At 38.5% G+C, this 25,379-nt stretch overlaps 1 protein-coding gene and 1 pseudogene across 1 annotated transcript; one reads left to right on the plus strand and one right to left on the minus strand.

Moving 5' to 3' along the window:
- Positions 1-1,272: 1,272 nt before the first annotated feature.
- LOC139386221 (diablo, IAP-binding mitochondrial protein a) lies at positions 1,273-7,047 on the minus strand. Its single transcript, XM_071131700.1, has 6 exons — positions 6,693-7,047; positions 6,408-6,540; positions 6,155-6,280; positions 5,871-5,981; positions 5,463-5,559; positions 1,273-3,235 (listed from the first exon to the last, which is right to left on the minus strand). Exons 1-6 carry the CDS (start codon positions 6,818-6,820, stop codon positions 3,033-3,035), a joined length of 798 nt encoding a protein of 265 aa, XP_070987801.1. The 5' UTR covers positions 6,821-7,047; the 3' UTR covers positions 1,273-3,032.
- Positions 7,048-17,726: 10,679 nt separating this feature from the next.
- LOC139385722 (odorant receptor 131-2-like) lies at positions 17,727-18,556 on the plus strand (annotated as a pseudogene).
- Positions 18,557-25,379: the final 6,823 nt, after the last annotated feature.

Consider the following 25,379-nt stretch of genomic DNA (forward strand, 5'->3'; position numbering starts at 1 on the left):
ACTAGGGGCTTTACGTGACATGATTAGTAATCCATATGTGATCTATTCTGTGTATATATATGTCATTCTGTGATTATTTAGTAAATAAATAATGAAGCCAATTTGTGTTTTGCTTGAGTTAGGGTTTGTGCAGATAACAAAGTACTTATGACAATCCGAATGAGACCGGTCGAGGTGGCGATTAATAATTGATTGCTATTAATATAAAAGATTTTCAGATCTTTAAGAGTGGATTCGGGAGATAACCGCTCTATATAAATGAATGCTTCCGTGGTGCCCCAGGTTATTAATGGTTTAATTATTGCATGGTTTAATTCAATCACGTAATCAATTAAACGTTAGATAATGTCACAGCCTGATCTGTTTCACCTGTGTTTGTGATTGTCTACACACACCTCCAGGTATCACCTGCTTTCCCCATTAGTCCCTTGGTACTTATTCCTGTGTTCCCTGTTTGTCTGTTGCCAGTTCGTCTTGTCTTGTCAAGTCAACCAACTTGCTTTTCCATGCTCCTGTTTATTCTTATCTCTGTTTTTCTGGTCCTCCTGTTTTTTACCCTTGCCTGCCTTTACTCTGAACTTGCCTGCCACGCTATACCTCCTTGACTCTGACCTGGTTTATGATCTTTTGCCTGTCCACGACCTTTCTCTTGCCTGCCCCTTGGATTATAATAAATATCAGAGACTCAAACCATCTACCTCCCGTGTCTGCATCTGGGTCTCGCCCTGTGCCTTTTAAAGGTAATTGATTTTATAAAATAGCATGTCATATAACTTAATCAGTCAGAGACACGACACAGTACTACCCTCTGGAGAGTCCTGAGGTTGTGGACGGTGCAGTTGCCATACATTGCGGCAATACAGCCGGACAGGATGCTCTCGATGGTGCATCTGAGGTCGTAGGGGTCTTAGGAGCCAAGACGGCTTTCTTCAGCGATCCTGAGGCGCTGTTGCACCTTCTTTACCTTGCTGTTGGTGTGAAGTGGCTGCAAAGAAAATATATTGACTTACTAGGATTTTTAAAAGACAAACTAAGTTTCTGTCTTGTCTGCTTGGACTCGAGATAAGTATACTGTAGTTGCGTTAATATTTTTGCAGGCAGTCATGTTTCTTTGATGAAAGTATTTGCAATTTTGACAGTATAATATAGTTTTGATGAATGTATTTAGTGTTTTGCAAAAGGCCACAGAGTTCTGTGTCTTGTGGACTCTGTTTTGAAAATTGAAAAATGCTCATACCCAATTGAGCAAAACTGTGATACTGGAATTCCAGGTTTGATTGAATTGGGCCTTTTATTGTATTTTATAATGGATTTAGACCGCCATTTACAACACAATATTACACATGGAGGTCAAACAGTAATGAACACACAGAGCATGTTGTACAATTATCTATTGTTGGGGATTTTCTGTTTCAGTTCCATTTGATTCCATAAAACCTCATGCAGATTAAAAAATCCCTACAATGAGAGACAAAAACACAGTCTATACAAATATATGTAATAAAAATTCACAAAGCAAGTTTTGCTTTGAACTCCTTCCCACATCTTGAACTTTGACAGATGACATTTGTCTTCAGCTCATTCACATGTCCCCCCAAACCTTCTGTGAGTCTAATGGACAACAAATTCCTCTCATAGATTGAGACATTTCCTTTCTCTTCTGTTCTTTCACAAAAAAAACAGCACCAGACACATGATCACCGGTTTGCCTTATTTTCAAGGTAATATTAAAAACTAAATTAACATGTCAACTTAAGAAACGGACCTAAAAGAGAAGCCAATACAAGTATCAACTTGTTTTCTAAACCCATTGACCTCGTATCTTAATGTTGTTTTGTGTTGTCAAGAGCCTCTGGTTTAGGTGACATGGTGGATTGGGTGATGACAGGAGTTAACAAAATAGACTAAAAGCTGTGAGGAGGAAATGTGTGCAGATTATTAGCAAAGAAAAAGTATAGAGTGAAAGGGCAGATATAAATAACAAAGACATGGTACTTGGATCTGCCCCTCTAAGACACATTTAGATTTTCTCTTTTAGTAAACCTGAGAGATTAGTGAGGAAGAACTGCACTGTCATCAACTACTAGATGTGTATATAAAAAAACTTTTACAACACAAATGAACTTCTTGGCATAAAAAGTACTTGAAACTCTGAAAACATTTGGCACCTCATTTAGATTGGTCAATGAATGTCTCAAGACGTAATAGACTGGCGTCACTGGTTTTATGCAGAGTTCACAGAGGGACAAACAGCCCACTTTTGTAAACAGAATATCCCCAAGAGGACCACAGTGGTATTTCTCTCTCCAGGTTGGCACAGACACAGTTCAACTATGACATCTAGTCTCACCCATAATTAACAGTAAAGAAGAAAAATCCTTACTGCCAAAGACCACATTTTTACAGATCTCACACTGACTCAATCAACCCCATAGCACACAAATAAACTTCCTTCTCATTAAAAGTTAGACAAATGTATTTTTTAATTCTTCAGCTAAATTGTTTCACAACCTATTCAAATCTATAATGACAAGTATATTCATTCTGAGAATGTCCTATTACCCAAAAGAAACAGAATACAATTCAAACAGCTATGAAAAATAGACTTTTATTATAAAGTTAGTTCATTTACATATCATAAAATACAAATAAACAAATGCAACCATACCTGTACTGCTATGTTGACCATAGTCCATACATTTCACTTAGGACACCCTGATTGTCAATTATTATTTTCAGTTTAAAGACTTGAAGTTGACATTCAAAGCTGTATTCAAATAAATATTATTTTTTTGTGTTAGAGAGTGGATTATAGTAAGTGCATGAAACTAATCGAATCAAATGTAAGTCAAAGTCATGACATTCCATCCACAAAAATAATCACTTGTGTCATTCAATTCACCACAATTCTCTACACGTTTTTTGTTTATCATAATTTAAATATAAAACAACTCCTGAACTTCCCAAATGGTGGACTTGAGGATCTAAACCACAATAAACTACTCAAACTTGTTTTACTCTCAGGATTATTCTTAGTCTTCTCTGAGGTACGCCTCATGCACGTCATCACCACCCCTCTCTATGAAAGAGGCATACTCCGCCATCCTCTGGATATCCTCGGCCTGGGTCTCAGCCAGCTTTCTCTCAGCATCCACAGATATCTGCCGGACCTCCTCCACCTGAACCTTGGCCACCTGCAAATTGTTCTTGGCTGTGACGGATGCATGCTCAGCTCCTGGGGAAAAAAGCAAGATGGTGGTATTTTAGTAATTTCACCATTACAGAGAAAATGGGCCAAAGATGAAACCTTCAATCCATGGTAAGACTGGGTGACATTGAGCAGGTACCCCTGTCCATCATCTCTCTATTGTGCTGCATCATGGGAATTAGAGTACATGGTGACCTGGAGTTTTAGTTCTTTACCATCAAAGCCCTATTGACTAACAGCTACTGATCCATACATTCGCCAAAGTGTGAGACTGACAGCTCTTGAAAGAGGGTGCACAAACAGCAAACTACAAAGTAGTGAAACAGAGATACACAAAACAAACAATGGGGGCCTTTCTCAGAGCTATCAGGTTTATTATGGCACTGACAGGTTAAGAATCACAGTGCTGACTGAGGAAAGTCATGGGGAGCAGGGAGCATCAGGTACTACACCACACTAACACTAGCTTGTGACCTTTTGCCACATTTCAGGCTTCAAACATAAAGATATAAAACTGTATTTTTTGTGAAGAATCAACAACAAGTGGGACACAATCATGAAGTGGAACGACATTTATTGGATATTTCAAACTTTTTTAACAAATCAAAAACTGAAAAATTGGGCGTGCAAAATTATTCAGCCCCTTTACTTTCAGTGCACCAAACTCTCTCCAGAAGTTCAGTGAGGATGTCTGAATGATCCAATGTTGACCTAAATGACTAATGATGATAAATACAATCCACCTGTGTGTAATCAAGTCTCCGTATAAATGCACCTGCACTGTGATAGTCTCAGAGGTCCGTCAAAAGCGGAGAGAGCATCATGAAGAACAAGGAACACACCAGGCAGGTCCGAGATACTGTTGTGAAGAAGTTTAAAGCCGGATTTGGATACAAAAAGATTTCCCAAGCTTTAAACATCCCAAGGAGCACTGTGCAAGCGATAATATTGAAATGGAAGGAGTATCAGACCACTGCAAATCTACCAAGACCTGGCCGTCCCTCTAAACGTTCAGCTCATACAAGGAGAAGACTGATCAGAGATGCAGCCAAGAGGCCCATGATCACTCTGGATGAACTGCAGAGATCTACAGCTGAGGTGGGAGACTCTGTCCATAGGACAACAATCAGTCGTATATTGCACAAATCTGGCCTTTATGGAAGAGTGGCAAGAAGAAAGCCATTTCTTAAAGATATCCATAAAAAGTGTTGTTTAAAGTTTGCCACAAGCCACCTGGGAGACACACCAAACATGTGGAAGAAGGTGCTCTGGTCAGATGAAACCAAAAGTGAACTTTTTGGCAACAATGCAAAACGTTATGTTTGGCGTAAAAGCAACACAGCTCATCACCCTGAACACACCATGCCCACTGTCAAACATGGTGGTGGCAGCATCATGGTTTGGGCCTGCTTTTCTTCAGCAGGGACAGGGAAGATGGTTAAAATTGATGGGAAGATGGATGGAGCCAAATACAGGACCATTCTGGAAGAAAACCTGATGGAGTCTGCAAAAGACCTGAGACTGGGACGGAGATTTGTCTTCCAACAAGACAATGATCCAAAACATAAAGCAAAATCTACAAATCGAATGGTTCAAAAATAAACATATCCAGGTGTTAGAATGGCCAAGTCAAAGTCCAGACCTGAATCCAATTGAGAATCTGTGGAAAGAACTGAAAACTGCTGTTCACAAATGCTCTCCATCCAACCTCACTGAGCTCGAGCTGTTTTGCAAGGAGGAATGGGAAAAAATTTCAGTCTCTCGATGTGCAAAACTGATAGAGACATACCCCAAGCGACTTACAGCTGTAATCGCAGCAAAAGGTGGCGCTACAAAGTATTAACTTAAGGGGGCTGAATAATTTTGCACGCCCAATTTTTCAGTTTTTGATTTGTTAAAAAAGTTTGAAATATCCAATAAATGTCGTTCCACTTCATGATTGTGTCCCACTTGTTGATTCTTCACAAAAAAATACAGTTTTATATCTTTATGTTTGAAGCCTGAAATGTGGCAAAAGGTCGCAAAGTTCAAGGGGGCTGAATACTTTCGCAAGGCACTATGTATCATTGTTGTGCAATTCAAGGTTGTGGTTCAGTTATTTTTAGTGAAACAGGTTGTATTGGTTTATTCGGATCCCATTAGCTTTTGCCAAAGCAGCAGCTATTCTTCCTGGGGTCCACACAAAAACACGACAAGTAACAAAACACTGACAGACAACAGTCGCACACATTTTTAACACAACCTTTTCACATACCAGTGTTGTACGCTTCCTCAGCTACCATTTCACACAGGTTGACAGCTTTAATCCAGTTTGACTCAAAGCGGTTGCATTCATCTAGTCTGCCACCAACCTGCCAGAACAGACAGAGAGAGAGAAACCCATCAGAACATTTTATTACTTTGAGAGTTTTATAGAGCTCAAACCGTATTTTTTTTTAGAACATAAATGATCAACTTTGATGAAAGGCAAGCAGGAGTGACTAAAGCATTTACTATGTGAGATTGTGAGAAGGTATATCAACATTTATTTGGAAATAAACAAGACACCCTAAAGACAGCTTTTCCAGATGAATGGATACAAATATTCATATTTTCTGAAAAAGTACTTTGCAAGACAACAGTGTATTTTTGGTGTATTTGATTACACATTTCATTCACCTACCTCAACACGCTGACCAACGATCACTTGCCAAATGGCATCCTGCTCAACAGTGGAGAGTTTTCCCAGTGAAGCCAGATATCTCCTCTGGAGGGCGATGAGGGTATGGAGAGCCTAAAGACAACGCAAACACATGGTCAAAAACATGAAGGGTCATTTAGGTAACATGATGCCATTGGCTTACTGGTTAAATTAGTATTTGATATTTCAAATGGCTAGAATTATAACACTGTACAACTTAGCATGAATGATAACAAAAATCCACTATGATTGCTTCAGGTACTTACTTTGGCATATTGTGTGATGGAGTCTACGAGAGCCTGAGTGGTCTGGGAGAGGTAAGTGTTTGCACTGTCTGTAACCATAGAGGATGCTCTTCGGATCAGGGATTCATGAGAGAGGTTCTCCACTTGCTGGATAGAGAGAAACAGAAAAGTTTAATACAAGAGCTGAAAGGGGGGATTTTTATGTTTCATGCATGTATATGATGTCAGCCTTATTCAAGTTGTTCAGCACAGAGAAAGAGTAAAGGTCCTGTACCAGCATGAAGGGGACAGCGCTCAGCCCACTCCCAACACTCAAAGAGGCCAAGCTCGTTCTGGTAACATCCGTGAAACGCACAAGCCTCTGACGCGAGGGCTTCCTATTGTTGAGGACACTCGCTGCTGTGCTCCTGCAGGGTAATGAAAGAAAACAACAGCGCTGACATTAGCAAACAGTAGTTAATGCAAATCGATATTTATCTTAGACGAAACTGTTTATGTTTGCATACGAATATAATTCATTAGGGTGCAATGATGCAGTTGCTATTATAAAGTTATTTACCTGAAGAAATTGAGACAAGCAACGCTTCTTCTGAGCGCCGTCATATTGGTCCGGAGCAAAAGGAAGTCCGTCCGACTTTGTAGAAGTGCCCCAGTAGCACAAGCAGAGCATTGTCTAATAGCTTGCATTTTACTTGTAATGTGGTTGATTACTATTCAACTTAAATATAAGATATATAAGGTTACTTTTGTGATGTATTAATGTCTCAAATTATTTTTAAACCAAAATTCCTTTACCAGAATGATTTACCTTAGAAAGTAAGTATCTGTCGCCACCTAGTGGTAAAAAAAAAAGTCAACCGCGTATGCTGTATTCCTGCTGTAGTCTTGTATTCTGATGCACAACTGTGCTTTCTGAATCCTGTAGACTCCCAAGGGTATTTATACGGCCACAGAACAAGCAGCCTCCCACCACACAGATGTATTGATTCCTGAAATGTGCCAACTAGACATTGCCTGAAGGTCCAGGAGGGGACCTATTACGCACATACTACGTAAGCATAAGGTTATGTAAATTGAACTCATCGGTCCCCTTAGAGGTTTTTTTTCTGGCAAACAGATATTTCAATATCAGCTTCAATAGTTACTTTATTGATTAATTTACTGATGAATCAGTGTCCCTCCAATTAAACTTAATGACAGGCAGTTCACCCCAAAATTTGTCAGACATTCACATCAAAAGTGATCTATTGTTGAGAAGAGTCCATGTTCCCCCACTACATCTGTCATGTAGATCTAGCTATAAAATAATTATTGTGATATGGTGCTTACTTCATTGAGAATGTATATGCAGTTTAAAATTGGCCATATGGCAAAAAAAATGACCCCAAAAATATGTATTTTGAACGTCTGTGAATGACGTTTTTTCAACTTTCATGAGGAACCGAAAATGAGCCTGATTTCAAAGTCCGGAAAATACGCCTTGTCACCTTTCATTCAGAAACGAAAATGATCCTGATTTTAATGTCTGGAAAATATTTATTTTCAACACTTGGAAAATATGTATTTTCAAAGTCCAAAAAATACGTATTTTAAACATCCAGAAAATTGGCCATATGACCAAAAGAAATGACAAAAATAAGTATATTGTGAACATCTGTAAATGACTTCTTTTCACCTCTCATTCAGAACCTAAAATGAACCTAACTTAAATGTTTGGAGAAGACGTCTTTTCAACATCATTTTGCTTACCATACATGGGTGATATATAAAAGAACAATGCAATATTCATTACATTTATTACCAGGTATGACTATAAATCAAATGTATTTATATAGCCCTTCGTACATCAGCTGATATCTCAAAGTGCTGTACAGAAACCCAGCCTAAAACCCCAAACAGCAAGCAATGCAGGTGTAGAAGCACGGTGGCTAGGAAAAACTCCCTAGAAAGGCCAAAACCTAGGAAGAAACCTAGAGAGGAACCAGGCTATGTGGGGTGGCCAGTCCTCTTCTGGCTGTGCCGGGTGGAGATTATAACAGAACATGGCCAAGATGTTCAAATGTTCATAAATGACCAGCATGGTCCAATAATAATAAGGCAGAACAGTTGAAACTGGAGCAACAGCACGGCCAGGTGGACTGGGGACAGCAAGGAGTCATCATGTCAGGTAGTCCTGAGGCATGGTCCTAGGGCTCAGGTCCTCCGAGAGAGAGAAAGAAAGAGAGAATTAGAGAGAGCACACTTAAATTCACACAGGACACCGAATAGGACAGGAGAAGTACTCCAGATATAACAAACTGACCCTAGCCCCCCGACACATAAACTACTGCAGCATAAATACTGGAGGCTGAGACAGGAGGGGTCAGGAGACACTGTGGCCCCATCCGAGGACACCCCCGGACAGGGCCAAACTAAACAACCTTATTGTTTAGTATAACAACCAAAAAATATTCTTAGCATTTTGATCAGGCAACAAATAACACTAGCCTTTAGATGACAGAAAGGTGCATTATTTTTAGGTGACTGACAATTGAGTTCAGCCGCATGTCCCCTGTTCTGAAATTAAAATATTAATTTGTTTTTAATTGAGTATTTCATGATGGTATCACCTTGTTTGTTCATATTTACTCTTACCTTGTCTATCTTCTGATGATGTAGTCTTTTGGGAACATTGAAGAACTTGACCTCTTATGGTATGAGGTCATATTATGGGACTTACATTAGTGTAGTTGTTGATACATTGTTTTGTAGAGATATACAGTATATCATTATGAGACTGGTTGTCTGAGAATGAGTGTCAGACGTTTTGCCATTGAGCAGCATCACAACCAGCTGCTGGGGGCTGAGGGGCTCATTAGGACAACTCAGATCTCTCTTTTACTTTAGCCTAATTAAGCTTGATAATAGAGAGTAAATACTGAGACCAGGCTCTCTCTGTACAGCAACAAATTGTTGTTGCTTTTCAAAACAAACAATGCACATTAGGCACTGCAAAATTATGAATAATTAATGACAAATGTTTATGACGTTCAAAAAGCCTTAATAAGCCACACAGGAGTTCTAGCAAGTCTTTCATCACCATTCGTATCATGAGGGACCAACACGGAGAAAAACAGATGAACAGTGAAGAGAACTAAGTCAGGCCCAGAGAGGATATGTTTTGGCTATGTTTTGATGAGTCGCAGTATGATGTCTGGCTACTACCTCCACCCACAGTATGATGTCTGCCCATTGGCTACTAACAGTCAGGTACAGCAGGCTATGTTTTGGTCAGACGTACAGTACCAGTCAAAAGTTTGGACACAGCTAATCATTCAAGGGTTTTTCTTTATTTTTACTATTTTCTACATTGTAGAATAATATAGAAGACATCAAAACTATGAAATAACACATGGAATCATGTAACATGTAGTAAAGTGTTAAACAAATCAACAGTTATTTTATATTTGAGATTCTTCAATGTAGCCATCCTTTGCCTTGATGACACTCTTGGCATTCTCTCAACCAGCTTCATGAGGTAGTCACCTGGAATGCATTTCAATTAACAGGTGTGCCTTATTAAAAGTTAATTAGTGGAATTTCTTTCCTTCTTTCTACATTCATTGAATTTTTATTTATTGAAAATTCTAAACATGCAATATACTTGCAGTGAAGCCACTCAACAACTGCATCATACCAGTCATCCAACAGATTCCCATTCAGAACAACACACAGAAGCATCCAGGGTCAATGCCCTGCTCAAGGGCATGTTGACCGATCTACCACCAGGCCAAAAAACGTGAACCCGAACCCTCCAAGATCCCTGCCACAGTTCCCCAATAGCTGTCCCTCAACCATTAGAGACCCCTCCAACAGTCTCCCCCCCCCCCCCCCCCAGGAATAAAAATAAAAATACAATGAATTCCATTCCCCACCCCCGAGAACCCCCCCCCCCCCAACAACCAAGAGAATGAACTAAAGAGAAAAAAGGAAAAGACAGAAGAAAACAGCAAACAACAATGCAAAAAAATAATAAAACAAAATAATACATTTAAAACAAAGGACATCAAGGACAACTAAAATCATAACATCAATGCCAACTGTATATGTTTGTGTGCATGTCTGGCACTATTACATGTATGTGTGCGTTCGTGCATGTGTTTATTTGAATGGAAGTGTGTGTATATGCATGTGTACAAACTAGAGGTCGACCGATTATGATTTTTCAACACCGATAACGATTATTGGAGGACCAAAAAAAGCCGATACCGATTAATCGGCCGTTTTCTTTTATTTTTATGTATTTATTTGTAATAATGACAATTACAACAATAGTGAATTAACACTTTTATTTTAACTTAATATAATACATCAATAAAATCAATTTAGCCTCAAATACAGAATGAAACATGTTCAATTTGTTTTAAATAATGCAAAAACAAAGTGTTGGAGAAGAAAGTAAAAGTGCAATATGTGCCATGTAAAAAAGCTAACGTTTAAGTTCCTTGCTCAGAACATGAGAACATATGAAAGCTGATGGTTCCTTTTAACATGAGTCTTCAATATTCCCAGGTAAGAAGTTTTAGGTTGTAGTTATTATAGGAATTATAGGACTATTTATCTCTATACCATTTGTATTTCATATACCTTTGACAATTGGATGTTCTTATAGTCCTCTTGACAATTCAAAACTCTCTAAGAAGTAGCTGTTATTTATTATTTTACACCTGGGGTTGCTATACGTTATTTTTACCCATTTTATAAGAGAATTACCGAAATGGAAAAAATCCAAGCATTTATAAATAAATTCCAGTCTTACGGTATCAAATGCCTTTCCAAAATCCGCTATAAATACCATTCCTGGCTTCTTATATGTTTCATGATGTTCTATTATTTCTAGTAGTTGTTGTATTTTATCTCCAATGTATCGTCCATGTAAAAAACCTATCTGATCAGGATGAACAATACCTGGTAAAACCCTTTTAATTCTGAGTGCTATGCATTTTGCTAGTATTTTTGCATTACAACATTGAAGTGTGAGGGGCCTCCAGTTTTTTAGATAGACTGGGTCTTTATATTTGTCATCTGGGTCTTGTTTTAATAATAGAAAAATCAGACCTGAGTACCTGACAGACTACCATTTCTATAGGAGTAGTTAAAACAATCTAACAATGGAGCTTTTAGTATATCAAAAAATACCGGTATGCCATCAAGCCCTGGGGTTTTTCCAGACTGAAAGGATTTAATAGCCTCAAAAAGCTCTTCCTCTGTAATTTGGCCTTCACACTGATCTTTCTGTACATTTGTTAATTTTCAGTTTTTTATATTATTTGGAAAGAATTCCTTACCGTAATCTTCATTCAGTGGGAAAGAATGAGATGGAGAAGAGAACATCTGCCTAAAATAATTAGCTTCCTCTTTTAAAATATAATTCGTAGAATCATAGATGACTCCGTCTTCAGTAACGAGTTTCTGCAAATACTTTTTGTTCCTGTATTGGAGAGTCAGGAACAATTTTGTGCATTTTTCTCCATATTCCATCCAGTTTGCTTTATTTTTTATAACAGATTACATTAGATCATTCTTGAATAAGTTCCTCGGGTTCTTTTTGTTTTTCCTCTAACTTATTTTGTATCTCTGTAGTATTGTTTTTATTGCTATCTACCTGTACTATTAGTTCATGGATTTCCCTTGTTAGTCTGGTCTCTTTAGCCAGAAATGGCTTTTTTATTATTGATGAATATTGAATTGAATGACCCCTGAAGGTACATTTAAAGGTATCCCAAACGATAAGGGGATTTGCTGAACCTATATTATACTGGAAAGTTTCAATTATAAATAATTTTAGTTAAAAATAAGTTGTCCCCCAATAAACTTTGATAAAATATCCAATATCCCCGTCCACGTGGAAAATCTATGGGAGTTATGTAAAGGCCAATTAGATGATGATCCGATCGCATTCTGTCTCCTATTAAAGCTTTTTAAACCTTTGATGCAAGAGAGAAAGAGACAAGAAAGTAGTCAAGACGACTAGCTTGATTAAATCTCCTCCATGTATTTCTCACTAGGTCGGGGTATTTTAGTCTCCAAATATCCACTATTTCTAATGTGTCCGTAATATTTGTGATTTCCTTAAGGGCACGGTGATGATAGTTTGTAGAGTGATTACCTTTACTGTCCATTGAGGTACTTAACACTGTGTTATAGTCTCCTACCATAATGATTAGATCATTTGTTGCCTGTAAGTTCAATAAATTGGTATACATGTTTTTGAAGAAGTGTGGATCATCCTGATTTGGTAGGGGTGGTATACAGAACATAGCCCTATTTGGTAAAAGACCAAGTCCATATTATGGCAAGAACAGCTCAAATAAGCAAAGAGAAATGACAGTCCATCATTACTTTAAGACATGAAGGTCAGTCAATAAGGAACATTTCAAAAACTTTGAAAGTTTCTTCAAGTGCAGTCGCAAAAACCATCAAGCGCGATGATGAAACTGGCTCTCATGAGGACCGCCACAGGAAAGGTTCAAGTAACAGACATATCTCAAAATCAACTGTTCAGTGGAGACTGCATGAATCTGGCCTTCATGGTCGAATTGCTGCAAAGAAACCTTACTAAACACCAATAATAAGAAGATAATTTATTGTGCCAAGAAACACGAGCATTGGACATTAGACAGGTGGAAATCTGTCCTTTGGTCTGATGAGTCCAAATTTGAGATTTTTGGTTCCAACCGCCTTGTCTTTGTGAGACACAGAGTAGGTGAACAGATGATCTCCGCATGTGTGATTCCAACCGTGAAGCATGGAGGAGGGGGTGTGATGGTGTGGGGATGCTTTGCTTGTGACAAGGTTGGGGATTTATTTAAAATTCAATGTGCACTTAACTAGCATGGCTACCACAGTATTGTGCAGCGATACGCAATCCCATCTGGTTTGTGCTTAGTGGAACTATCATTTGTTTTTCAACCGGGACTATGACTCAAAACACACCTCCATGCTGTGTAAGGGCTAATTGACCAAGGAAAGGATGGAATGCTGCATCAGATGACCTGGCCTCCACGATCACCCAACCTCAACCCAATTGAGATGGTTTGGGATGAGTTGGACCGCAGAGTGAAGAGCAGCCAACAAGTGCTCAGCATATGTGGGAACTCCTTCAAGACTGTTGGAAAAGCCTTCCTCGTGAAGCTGGTTGAGAGAATGCCAATAGTGTACAAAGCTGTCATTAAAGCAAAGGATAGCTACTTTGAAGAATCTCAAACATTTGTTTAACACTTTTTTGGTTACTACATATATATGTGATATTTCATAGTTTTGATGTCTTCACTATTATTCTACAACGTAAAAAATAGGAAAAATAAAGAAACTCTTGAATGAGTAGGTGTGTCCAAACTTTTGACTGGTACTGTAGTTTTGACGGTAACCTTCTCAGCTGGCTGATAGGTAGATGGATGGGAAGCCTTCTAGTTGTGTATTAGAAATGATCCTCTACAGCATATGCATAGTAGTGGTCACCAAACTTGGTCCCGCAGAGCAGCATGGTACAGACATTGTGTTGCAGCAGCCAAAGACCAAAACAAATAATCAACCCATGATCAAAGCTATATGACCAGCCTAATGTGTTTTATTGCTGGGTTAGAAAAAAACATGCACACCCTGTTGCTATCTAGGACTAGGTTTGGTGACTTCTGTTGTGTACAATTGAAACAGTTTTTCTGGGGATCACAAGTCAAGAGACCTCTGCCTTTTGAATCTGTACTGCAGGTCATCACACAGCTATACTTGTTTTGACCTCAACAAACTGTGCAGGTTCAGTTCCTGAGAATGACATCATACACCTCCAAATAGCATTCCCTCAAGGCTGTCATATAGCACTCCATTCAAAAGGGGAGTAGGCCTCACAGCAAGAAACAAAACAAAGTTTGAGTAGCATTCAGCATGTAGTGTTTATTTTCCTATGTTTGACTATTACATAGCATGATAGTTTGCACCATGCAGTGGTGTAAAGTATTTAAGTAAAAATACTTAAAAAATACTACCTAAGTTGTTTTTTTCGGTATCTGTACTTTACTTTACTATTTATGTTTTACTATTACTCCACTACATTCCTAAAGGAAATAATGTACTTTATACTCCATACATTTTCCCTGATACCCAAAAGTACTTGTTATATTTTGAATGCTTAGCAGGACAGGAGAATTGTCCTATTCACGCCCTTATCAAGAGAAAATCCCTGGTCATCCCTATTGCATCTGATCTGGCGGACTCACTAAACACAAATTCTTCATTTGTAAATTATTTCTGAATGTTGGGGTGTGTCCACTGGCTATCCATAAAATTTAAAAAACAAGAAAATGGTGCTGTCTGGATTGATTTAATATAAGGAATTTGAAATGATTTATACTTTTACTTTTGATACTTAAGTATATTTAAAACCAAATACTTTTAGGAAAATGACATATTTACCTGATTTATTTCATATTAATGGTTAACAATTAATTAAACTAATAGTAAGACATTTCTGTCCTACTAGTGTCTGTGTTTTTATGGTCTCCTCTCTAGTTCCCTGCAGCTAATCTGGGCGTATGGTCGCCAGGGATGGCTTGAGCTGACAAATGAGTTAAAGACTGCATTACATTGACAAGAATGTGTTTTACTAGGGATAGCTTAGGAGAAGAACAATCCCTCATTGTCTCAAAATCATCCTTGCGTCTGGCAAACTTATCCAGGGTGGGGTTAACACAACAACCCCGTGCAGATAATGACAGGATGAACCCAGAGTGACTTATGATGCCTCAATCTGCATGGGATGGGTGGAACCAATCACGACTAAGCATTTTTAGTGTCAGCTTTATATAGTACTCTGCATTTGTATAAAGATTAGGTTTCTTGGTCCAACACTCAAGGGTGTGGGTTCGACCAGCCTTATTATTGCAATAATGAATCAATATTAAATAATGATGATTGTTTGAAGAAATGTCAAAGTCTCTCTCAGTACTGAATTTCCACAACATTTTTTACTGGGTGACATTCACTTTTACTAATAGGTCAGTTTTTAATAAGGTATATTTACTTTTACTCAAGTATGACAATTGGGTACTTTTTCTCCCACTGGCACCATAAATCCAGAACATGCTGCATGTGAGTGAAGAGAACTTGCCTCTGTGTTTGTATGTGTCTGAGGAATAAGAACCTCAAAGGGCTATCTACTAGTGATGCCCGGGTCAGCTGTTTGTTCAGCCGCACCCGCCCGCAATTTTTAATAACCCATCCGCAACTGCCCAGCTATATGTGGTAAAACGGGTGCAAACTCAATATTAGGAAGTTGTTCCTAATGTTTGGTATACTCAGTCTATATCAGTCCACATATTTTTGTTAACCAAAATCGGCACTCTCATACAACAAACAACGAGTAAAGCCTCCCACTTTGCCTCTTCCTCTCTGTCTATAATTATATTTATGCAGCTTGTCTTCTGTCATTACTTGTTGCCCTAAAATACTAAATAAACTCTTGCTCACCAGAATAATGTTATGAATCGATAGAATTAAGGCTTTAATCTAGTTGACATGAGTAAAGTTATTTTTCATCTCTCATGCAGCAAAGACATTTAGGGACTGGCGAGAAAATGAAATAACTCCAAATGACATCAGTTTGACCGGTTTTAAGGAAATGAAAACCTGTTAAAACGACTCAACATGTTTCTGATAATATTTCAGTTCAGCTTGTCTGCATATTTTATGTGGTTGAAATACTGTCAGCTTTTATGATGCTGATAAAGATAGCACCTTTTACAGATGTCACTAACCGTGCATTCATTCTCTCAAGATGCTAAAAAAAAGAACAAATATTTCTCCACCCTGGTTCCGAGTCCAAATTTACATTTGGTCATATTACTGCAAGAAATGCTTAATTCTGCAGGAGTTAACGTTATATTAGGCTATGTGAGCGGTTATAGACTTACAGTCAGTGTCCAGATTTCAGGCTACTATGGGTGATTTATTGTGTTTCGTCTTGTCTAGGGGTTTTATTAGATTAATGGGGTTGTGTTCAGTTTAGTTTGCATAGGTAAGTCTATGGTTGCCTAGAGTGGTTCTCAATCAGAAGCAGGTGCTTATCGTTGTCTCTGATTGGGGACCATATTTAGGCAGCCATATTCTTTGGGTATTTTGTGGGTGATTGTTTCCTGTCTTTGTGTTTTATGCACCAGTTAGGACTGTTACGGTTTTCACGTTTATTGTTTTGTAGTTTGTTCATGTTTGAGTTTTCTTATTAAATAACCATGAACTATAACCACGCTGCGTTTTGGTCCGCCTCTCCTTCACAGGAAGAAAGCCGTGACACTCATATTTTCTCTGATTGAATTAAACTCCGACATTGTGATTTTTGCATCAGTGGATCAACGTTAACTTTTTCTGGCCAAGATCCCAAAAGCATTTGGCAGTTGGCGTGTATTTGTAGCTTACCTACAGTTAGGGCCTAAAGTTTTGATTTAGGCTACACACTAATACCAGATAAAAAATAATGAAAGAAATGCCTCAATGTAGCCTATAGATATGAATCGCGCAAGAATGATACATTTATGGAATTTTAATGCATTGCTTTCTCTTTATTCAACAAGCCAGCCACCTGCCCTTCATCCACACAATATTTCATGACCCTAAACCGGCCTGACCTGTGGATATAATTGCGGGGACTGCACGCATCACTACTATCACTATGATCACTACTATCTACAATACAACTGCACTCGTACTGCTACACAACAAACAATGCTCACACTCACATGTAGGCCTATTTACACATCTCAGTCAGAAATATCACTATATTTGATGGAAAATGTACAGAATATTTACTGTAATCTGTGTGTTACTCCTAGTGAATGCCATGTATCCTGAAAACATTTTGAAATGTTATAATCCTATGAGATTACTGTGCATTACATAGTTATATGTAACTATGGAGGGGCAGGTAGCCTAGTGGTTAGAGTGTTGGGCCAGGAACCGAAAGGTTGCTGGATCCAGTCCCCAAGCTGACAAGGTAAACATCTGTCATTCTGCCCCTGTTCCCCGGGCGCCAAAGACGTGGATGTCGATTAAGGCAGACCCCTGCACCTCTCTGATTCAAAGGGGTTGGGTTAAATGCGGAAGACACATTTCAGTTGAAGGCATTCAGTTGTACAACTGACTAGGTATCCCCCTTTCCCTTCCCTTTCCCTCTATGGTTAGTCTAAACATAGGAATGAGGTGTATCTGAAGATTCATGACAACATTCCTTTGAAAAATGCAGAGCACTCAGTTGACCTTTGCCTGAGGGCTCAAGAGGAGACTGAGAGAATATCACTTTGTACTGTGCTGCTGCTACGATATGTTTCCTTTCTAAGGAAACCTGCCATATTTGAACCTATATCCTGATTGGAAATGTGCTTATGCTTTTCTTCTACTGGAACAAAGGTTTTTGATTGTATCTAAGCTTTTAAATAGATTTAAATATGGTATCTATTGCAAGAAAGTTTCAATGTCATCCTTTGTAACATGTTTATGAAATGCAATTACTGTACATAGGCCTACTGTACATAACTTCTTGTTATTGGCTATTTCATTGTGTGATATGGCTGACAACAATACAACAGCTGCAGATGGTGGTAGCAGCTCCTCTCTGCAACAGGTTATTGACAGGATCGTAATAGTCCAGCCGATGAATGCAATCTTCATTTACATCATCTGCCTGCTCACCTTCTTCAAAAAGGACACCTTTCGCTCAAACACACGTTACGTTTTCTTTGCTCACACACTGCTGTCTAACTGTCTGTACCTAATCATGACTAACAACTTGCTCCTCCTGACTTACTTTAGAGTCACCATTCCAGCTGCTGTGTGTGTTATCTTCTGTGTGTTGCTGAGTGAGTTGACCTTTGCCACCTCGCTAACACTGACAGCCATGAGCCTGGAGAGCTATGTTTCCATCTGCATGCCTCTGCGCCATGGAGAGCTCTGTACACAGAGCCATTCACTGCATCTTCTTAATCCACAGTATCAGCGCCATGCAGCCCATCATAATTGTCTCCATCTTCTTTGCCTCAACCCCTCTGGACTTCTACACTATAAGCTGTGTTCAGCAGATATGTTTATTTCACACAAGTGGCAGAGACACCTAAGATCAGTTATAGGTCAGTTCTACTTTCTGGTCATATCCATCACCATTGTGTTCACTCATGTTAGAATAATTGCAGTGGCCAAAGATGCATCATCAAACAGTAAAATCTTCATAAAATGGTGATTCTCCACACTATCCAGTTGTTCCTGTGTCTTATCCAGCTGTGGTGCCTGTTCATGGAGGCTCCCATCCTGTCAATTCATTTGAAATTGTACAATAATGTGAGATTCTTTGATTACATTGTTTTTATTCTGGCCCAGCGAGTCCACTTGTCTATGGCATAAGAGATTAAACGTTTTTCCTTGCATTGTATTTTTTGGGTTGAATAAGAACATTTCCCCAATACTTGTTTATAACTGAATTGCTGGTCATATGAAAACATAAAACTTGCTTAACAGGCAAGGCCATTGGTATTGCTATTATTTATCACATGATTTTGCGGTATTGAAATGACCTCAAAGTTGCAACAAAAAAAAATGATTCTGGGAATGTATTAGATTAACTGTATCAATAACATAAATCTTGACTTGTCACGTCCTGACCTTAGTTCCTTTTTTATGTCTCTATTTTAGTTTGGTCAGGGCGTGAGTTGGGGTGGGCATTATATGTGTTGTTCTATGTTTTTGTATTTCTGTGTTTGGCCTGGTATGGTTCCCAATCAGAGGCAGCTGTTTATCGTTGTCTCTGATTGAGAACCATACTTAGGTAGCCTGTTTTCCCACTATGATTTGTGGGTAGTTGTTTTCTGTTGTGTGTCTGCACCAGCCAGAACTGTTTCGGTCATTCTCTTTGTTATTTCAGTGTTCATTAAATAATTATGGACACATACCACGCTGCACCTTGGTCCTCTCCTTCCAACAGCCATTAAAATTACATGACTGCTGTGTGCCAGTAGATACATCTAAACAGACCTGTGAAAACCTGCAGTGAGGAGCTATAGAACGACTTGAAAGAGTACAGTAACAAAGTATGAGCTGATTCTCAACTCTGCTGATTCTCAAATTCACTCAGCAATTATTGTGACAAACTCTTGGGGTTCTCTTACTCACTGGGTTGTCTTCCACAGCAAGAAACATAACAGCATGTTTGAATAACCTATACATTTAATGTATATTGAGAATGACTATAAAACATTTGATAGAATAATAGCTATAGTTAGCACTTTTCTCATTAACTATAAATCACACCTTAAGAATGATGGAGGCCACTGTGTTCTTGGGGACCTTCAATGCTACAGAAATGTTTTGCTACCCTTACCCAGATCTGTGCCTCGACACAATCCTGTCTTGGAGCTCTACGGTCAATTCCATCGACCTCATGGCTTGGTTTTTGCTCTGACATGCACTGTCGACTGTGGTACCCACAGGTGTGTGCCTTTCCAAATCATGTCCAATCAATTGAATTTACCACAGGTGGACTCCAAACAAGTTGTAGAAACATCTCAAGGTTGATCAATGGAAACAGGAGGCACATGAGCTCAATTTCGAGTCTCATTGCAAAGGGTCTGAATACGTATCTAAATAAGGTATTTCAGTTTTTTATTTGTAATAATACATTTGCAAAAAAAAAATCTAACCTGTTTTCACTTTGTTGCTTGTTTCTTGCTGTCCCCCCGCCAGTGATCAGGCCTACCACCGTCCTGTCATCAGCATACTTGATGATGGTGTTGGAGTAGTGCGTACAGGAGAGGACTAAGCACACGCCCCTGTGTTGAGGGTCAGTGTGGCAGAGGTGATGTTGCCTACCCTCACCACATGGGGTCAGCCCGTCAGGAAGTCCAGGATCCAGTTGCAGAGGGAGATGTTCAGTCCCAGGGTCCCAAGCTTGGTGACGAGCTTGGCGGAGACTCTTGTGTTGAACGCTGAGCTGTAGTCAATGAACAGCATTCTCACATAGGTGTTCCTCTTATCTAGGTGGATGAGGGCGGTGTAGAGTGCAATTGAGATTGTGTCGTCTATGCATCTGATGGGGTGGTATGCAAATTGGAGTGGGTCTAGGGCAGGGATGGGCAACTCTCGTCCTCGGGAGCCATAGTGGTGTCACACGTTTTCCCCATCCCTAGCAAACAGCTGATTAATCTAATTGCATTCTAAACTGAAGATCATGATTAGTTGACATTTGGAGTCAGATATATTATTAATAGAGGCTGCTGTCTTGCAGATTCAGTTGAGATTATTTATTGATGTGAGGTACTTTGATTACATAGACATCACGGGACCAAAATAAAAGCCACTTGTCTATGGCCTAAGGGATGAATTTTTTTTTTTTTGCATTGAGATATTATGCACTTTGTGGGTTGAATAAGATAATTTCCCAAAATGTGTTGATATTTAAATTGCTGATTACAGAGAAATAACTTTAAATTGCATCATGCACTCACAAATAGTGGCTTTACTGTTTCATATTTAGATATATAAAACATGGTTTACTACAGCATGTAACAGGGTGTTGGTATTATTTATCATTATCACGTGATCTTGTGGTATTGAAATGCACTTTTCTTTGCCAAGACCTCAGACATGTACTGTGTTAATGTCTTGGTATATTTGCACAACTCTGTTACATGTGCTTGTGTATGTGTTTAGGCCTACAGCATCAATCATTATGTGCATTGTCTTCTAATTTCAGAAACAAAATGTCATAACATAAACCACGTATGTAATTTCAAAGATTGAAATTGATCAGGAGAATAATAAAGCAGCCCAGGTCCTCATAAAGAAAACGAGCAAGGAAATCAATGATTTACTGTAGTGGCGTCTGATAAAGTGCACTTGATTTGATCTTTAGGCCAGTAACCCCAACAGGCCTCTACAGTGGAAGGGGTTACACTAACATGTCTTTATTAACCTGCTTCCCAGTTAGTGGCCCAATGCGGCACAACTGTGTAATAAGTGAAGAGTATCACACAAACTTGAACCAGTGGTGTAACTGTTATTGGAATGTTTTCATGTCTATTGTACTACAATGTTACGAAGCATATAATTTCCTCATTCTTTAATCATTTGAGGTGTGTTCATTTTTGATATTGACACTTTTTTATTGATTAACAAGGCAGGCCCAACATTTTTCAGATATGGTTCTTCACCAAAAAGCATATGTTAATTTTTGTAATAGTCAAATTTTTCCCTGATGTGATTATATATATATATATATATATATATATACAGTGCCTTGCGAAAGTATTTGGCCCCCTTGAACTTTGCAACCTTTTGCCACATTTCAGGCTTCAAACATAAAGATATAAAACTGTATTTTTTTGTGAAGAATCAACAACAAGTGGGACACAATCATGAAGTGGAACGACATTTATTGGATATTTCAAACTTTTTTAACAAATCAAAAACTGAAAAATTGGGCGTGCAAAATTATTCAGCCCCCTTAAGTTAATAGTTTGTAGCGCCACCTTTTGCTGCGATTACAGCTGTAAGTCGCTTGGGGTATGTCTCTATCAGTTTTGCACATCGAGAGACTGACATTTTTTCCCATTCCTCCTTGCAAAACAGCTCGAGCTCAGTGAGGTTGGATGGAGAGCATTTGTGAACAGCAGTTTTCAGTTCTTTCCACAGATTCTCGATTGGATTCAGGTCTGGACTTTGACTTGGCCATTCTAACACCTGGATATGTTTATTTTTGAACCATTCCATTGTAGATTTTGCTTTATGTTTTAGATCATTGTCTTGTTGGAAGACAAATCTCCGTCCCAGTCTCAGGTCTTTTGCAGACTCCATCAGGTTTTCTTCCAGAATGGTCCTGTATTTGGCTCCATCCATCTTCCCATCAATTTTAACCATCTTCCCTGTCCCTGCTGAAGAAAAGCAGGCCCAAACCATGATGCTGCCACCACCATGTTTGACAGTGGGGATGGTGTGTTCAGGGTGATGAGCTGTGTTGCTTTTACGCCAAACATAACGTTTTGCATTGTTGCCAAAAAGTTCACTTTTGGTTTCATCTGACCAGAGCACCTTCTTCCACATGTTTGGTGTGTCTCCCAGGTGACTTGTGGCAAACTTTAAACAACACTTTTTATGGATATCTTTAAGAAATGGCTTTCTTCTTGCCACTCTTCCATAAAGGCCAGATTTGTGCAATATACGACTGATTGTTGTCCTATGGACAGAGTCTCTCACCTCAGTTGTAGATCTCTGCAGTTCATCCAGAGTGATCATGGGCCTCTTGGCTGCATCTCTGATCAGTCTTCTCCTTGATTGAGCTGAAAGTTTAGAGGGACGGCCAGGTCTTGGTAGATTTGCAGTGGTCTGATACTCCTTCCATTTCAATATTATCGCTTGCACAGTGCTCCTTGGGATGTTTAAAGCTTGGGAAATCTTTTTGTATCCAAATCCGGCTTTAAACATCTTCACAACAGTATCTCGGACCTGCCTGGTGTGTTCCTTGTTCTTCATGATGCTCTCTGCGCTTTTAACGGACCTCTGAGACTATCACAGTGCAGGTGCTTTTATACGGAGACTTGATTACACACAGGTGGATTGTATTTATCATCATTAGTCATTTAGGTCAACATTGGATCATTCAGAGATCCTCCCTGAACTTCTGGAAAGAGTTTGCTGCACTGAAAGTAAAGGGTCTGAATAATTTTGCACGCCCAATTTTTCAGTTTTTGATTTGTTAAAAAAGTTTGAAATATCCAATAAATGTCGTTCCACTTCATGATTGTGTCCCACTTGTTGTTGATTCTTCACAAAAAAATACAGTTTTATATCTTTATGTTTGAAGCCTGAAATGTGGCAAAAGGTCGCAAAGTTCAAGGGGGCCGAATACTTTCGCAAGGCACTGTATATATATATTAAAAAGTATCAATATCAAAAATATATATAATCACATCAGGGAAAATGTTAGATTATATATAAATATAGATATATAGATATGGATATTTGACATTTTTATTTTTCTCCATGTCCAGCTACATCTGCTATCCCATCCAGGGACTGTCCAGAACTGACCCTGCTTAGCTTCAGAGGAAAACCAGCAGTGGGATGGATGCAGGTTGTTATGTGGCTGGAATGAATGTGCCAAGACCTGCAACTGAGAAAAAGGCAGCAAAAGCAAAGGCCAGGGTAACATAACCAAAGATAGGGAAAACTGCAGGAAAGAGGGACACGTTTTATTTAATTGCGTTAAAAAAAATTCATTCATTTATTCTCACATTTAAAAAATGATTTCCTTGCAATCAGGTTTATGTTTTGTTTTAAATTGAACTATTCTTGTTAGCAATATTAAGAATGTTATTCTTGACTTCAGAAATGTTGCTTTATATTAATGGCACAAAAGTAACTCATTCACTGAAGGATTGCACCATATAATAACACTATTACTCCATTAAAGGTGTTTAAAGCAGCAACCCTTCATTTAAACATTAACAAAGTGTTTTTCCTACAACAGTTTCAGTAAAAAGCTGAGAGATGGGGCTGGAGAAATGCTTTCAAATCCATAGACTACAATATGGATGCAAGGACTGATCATCCTTGATTAAAACATTTTTGTTTTACAATGTTTTAGGCTATACAGTGGTTGTCTACATTTACTTTGGCGTAAAACAAGCTTATATCTTGGGTTTTGATGGGGTACAACAGTTGAACTAAGCTCATGAGGCTTTTATACGTTATATTCTTAAAAATCAATGGGTACATATCATTAATTTATGCTTCCAAAAATGGATGTAGAAATTCACATGTGAGGTGAAAATATGTTATTCTCCTCACGTGAAAATGTGGTGTTAACATGTGGACTCAATATATTACATGTGAAAGTATGGTTTCCGTGTGAAATTTAAGATCACAATGTGAAAACAGCTATTTCACATGTGAAAATACAATTTTCACATGTGAAACTGCACATTTGTCATATATTTTTTTGTAAGGGTTGCACATGTGTATGTCAATACTGGAATTTATGTTGATCATGGATGCTGTGTGCCTGTAGATGCACCTAGAGTAGGTCATTAGTAATTCAAGCACACACCTGAGTAGTACACACTACATCTACTTTGTCATTGTACAGTCAGGAACTACACTTGACACAGATTAACAGATTAACTACACTTGCCACAGATCCTGTTGGTTCACACAGCTATCATGTGTCAATCTCTCACGCCCTGACCATAGAGAGCCCTTGGTTCTCTATGGTGTAGTAGGTCAGAGCGTGACCAGGGGGTGTTCTAGCTCAATATTTCTATTTTGGTGTTTTGAATGGTTCCCAATTAGAGGCAGCTGGTAATCGTTGCCTCTAATTGGGGATCATATTTAGGTAGCCATTTTTCCCACCTGTGTTTGTGGGATATTGTTTTGTGTTTCTGCATGTGCACCATTACTTTCACGGTTTTGTTTAAAGTTTCACCGTAATAAAGATGTGGAACTTCAATCATGGTCTGTCTTTAATCACGAGTGTGACACAATCAAGCAATACTGTGTGTAAAATAATCATAAAACAGTTGAAGGTGAACTGCCTTTAAAACACAGTGAATAGCATATAATTATTTTAATAAACATCATATTACAGTCCATCTTAGATTTTGTTTTTGTATTCCAGACAACATGACAACATTTTCTCTGACAAAAGCAGTCTTTATCCTTCATGACACTTGATATATGACTGTTTACAACTACCAGAAAAATCTGTTACCATAGCTCTTGTTTATCAACACAATAGTTGCTAGATGACTTAACTTCAACCCACATCCCTGGAGAACTCGGGCCAGTGTGGATTTTTACAATAAAGGTTTGGCACTCAGTGCTGTTGTCCTAGCTAGAAACAGGAGGAGGAGACTGGGAAAGGATCGTGTTCGACATCAATGAACCTTTTGGAGACAAACATATTGATACCATAATAGGTTATAGTTATTTTACAATAGTTATTGCTGAGTAATTGTTATTAAAGGATTACAGTAAAACCACCTTCTCACGTTTATTTAGATTCTGCTGACGTTCTTTAAGTTCTAGTAAAAAGATTTGTGTCTTATGATGGTCAATGTTGGTACTGACAAATTACTATATGGCTTTTTTTAATGTTTGTGTTGACAACTTTCCTGACATGGTTACATTGTTATTGACATTGTTTACATTTTTATCCTCTTTCTAAACAGGAAATACA

The sequence above is a fragment of the Oncorhynchus clarkii genome, chromosome 27 (genome assembly GCF_045791955.1).
Source record: "Oncorhynchus clarkii lewisi isolate Uvic-CL-2024 chromosome 27, UVic_Ocla_1.0, whole genome shotgun sequence".
In the NCBI taxonomy this organism is placed as follows: domain Eukaryota; kingdom Metazoa; phylum Chordata; class Actinopteri; order Salmoniformes; family Salmonidae; genus Oncorhynchus; species Oncorhynchus clarkii.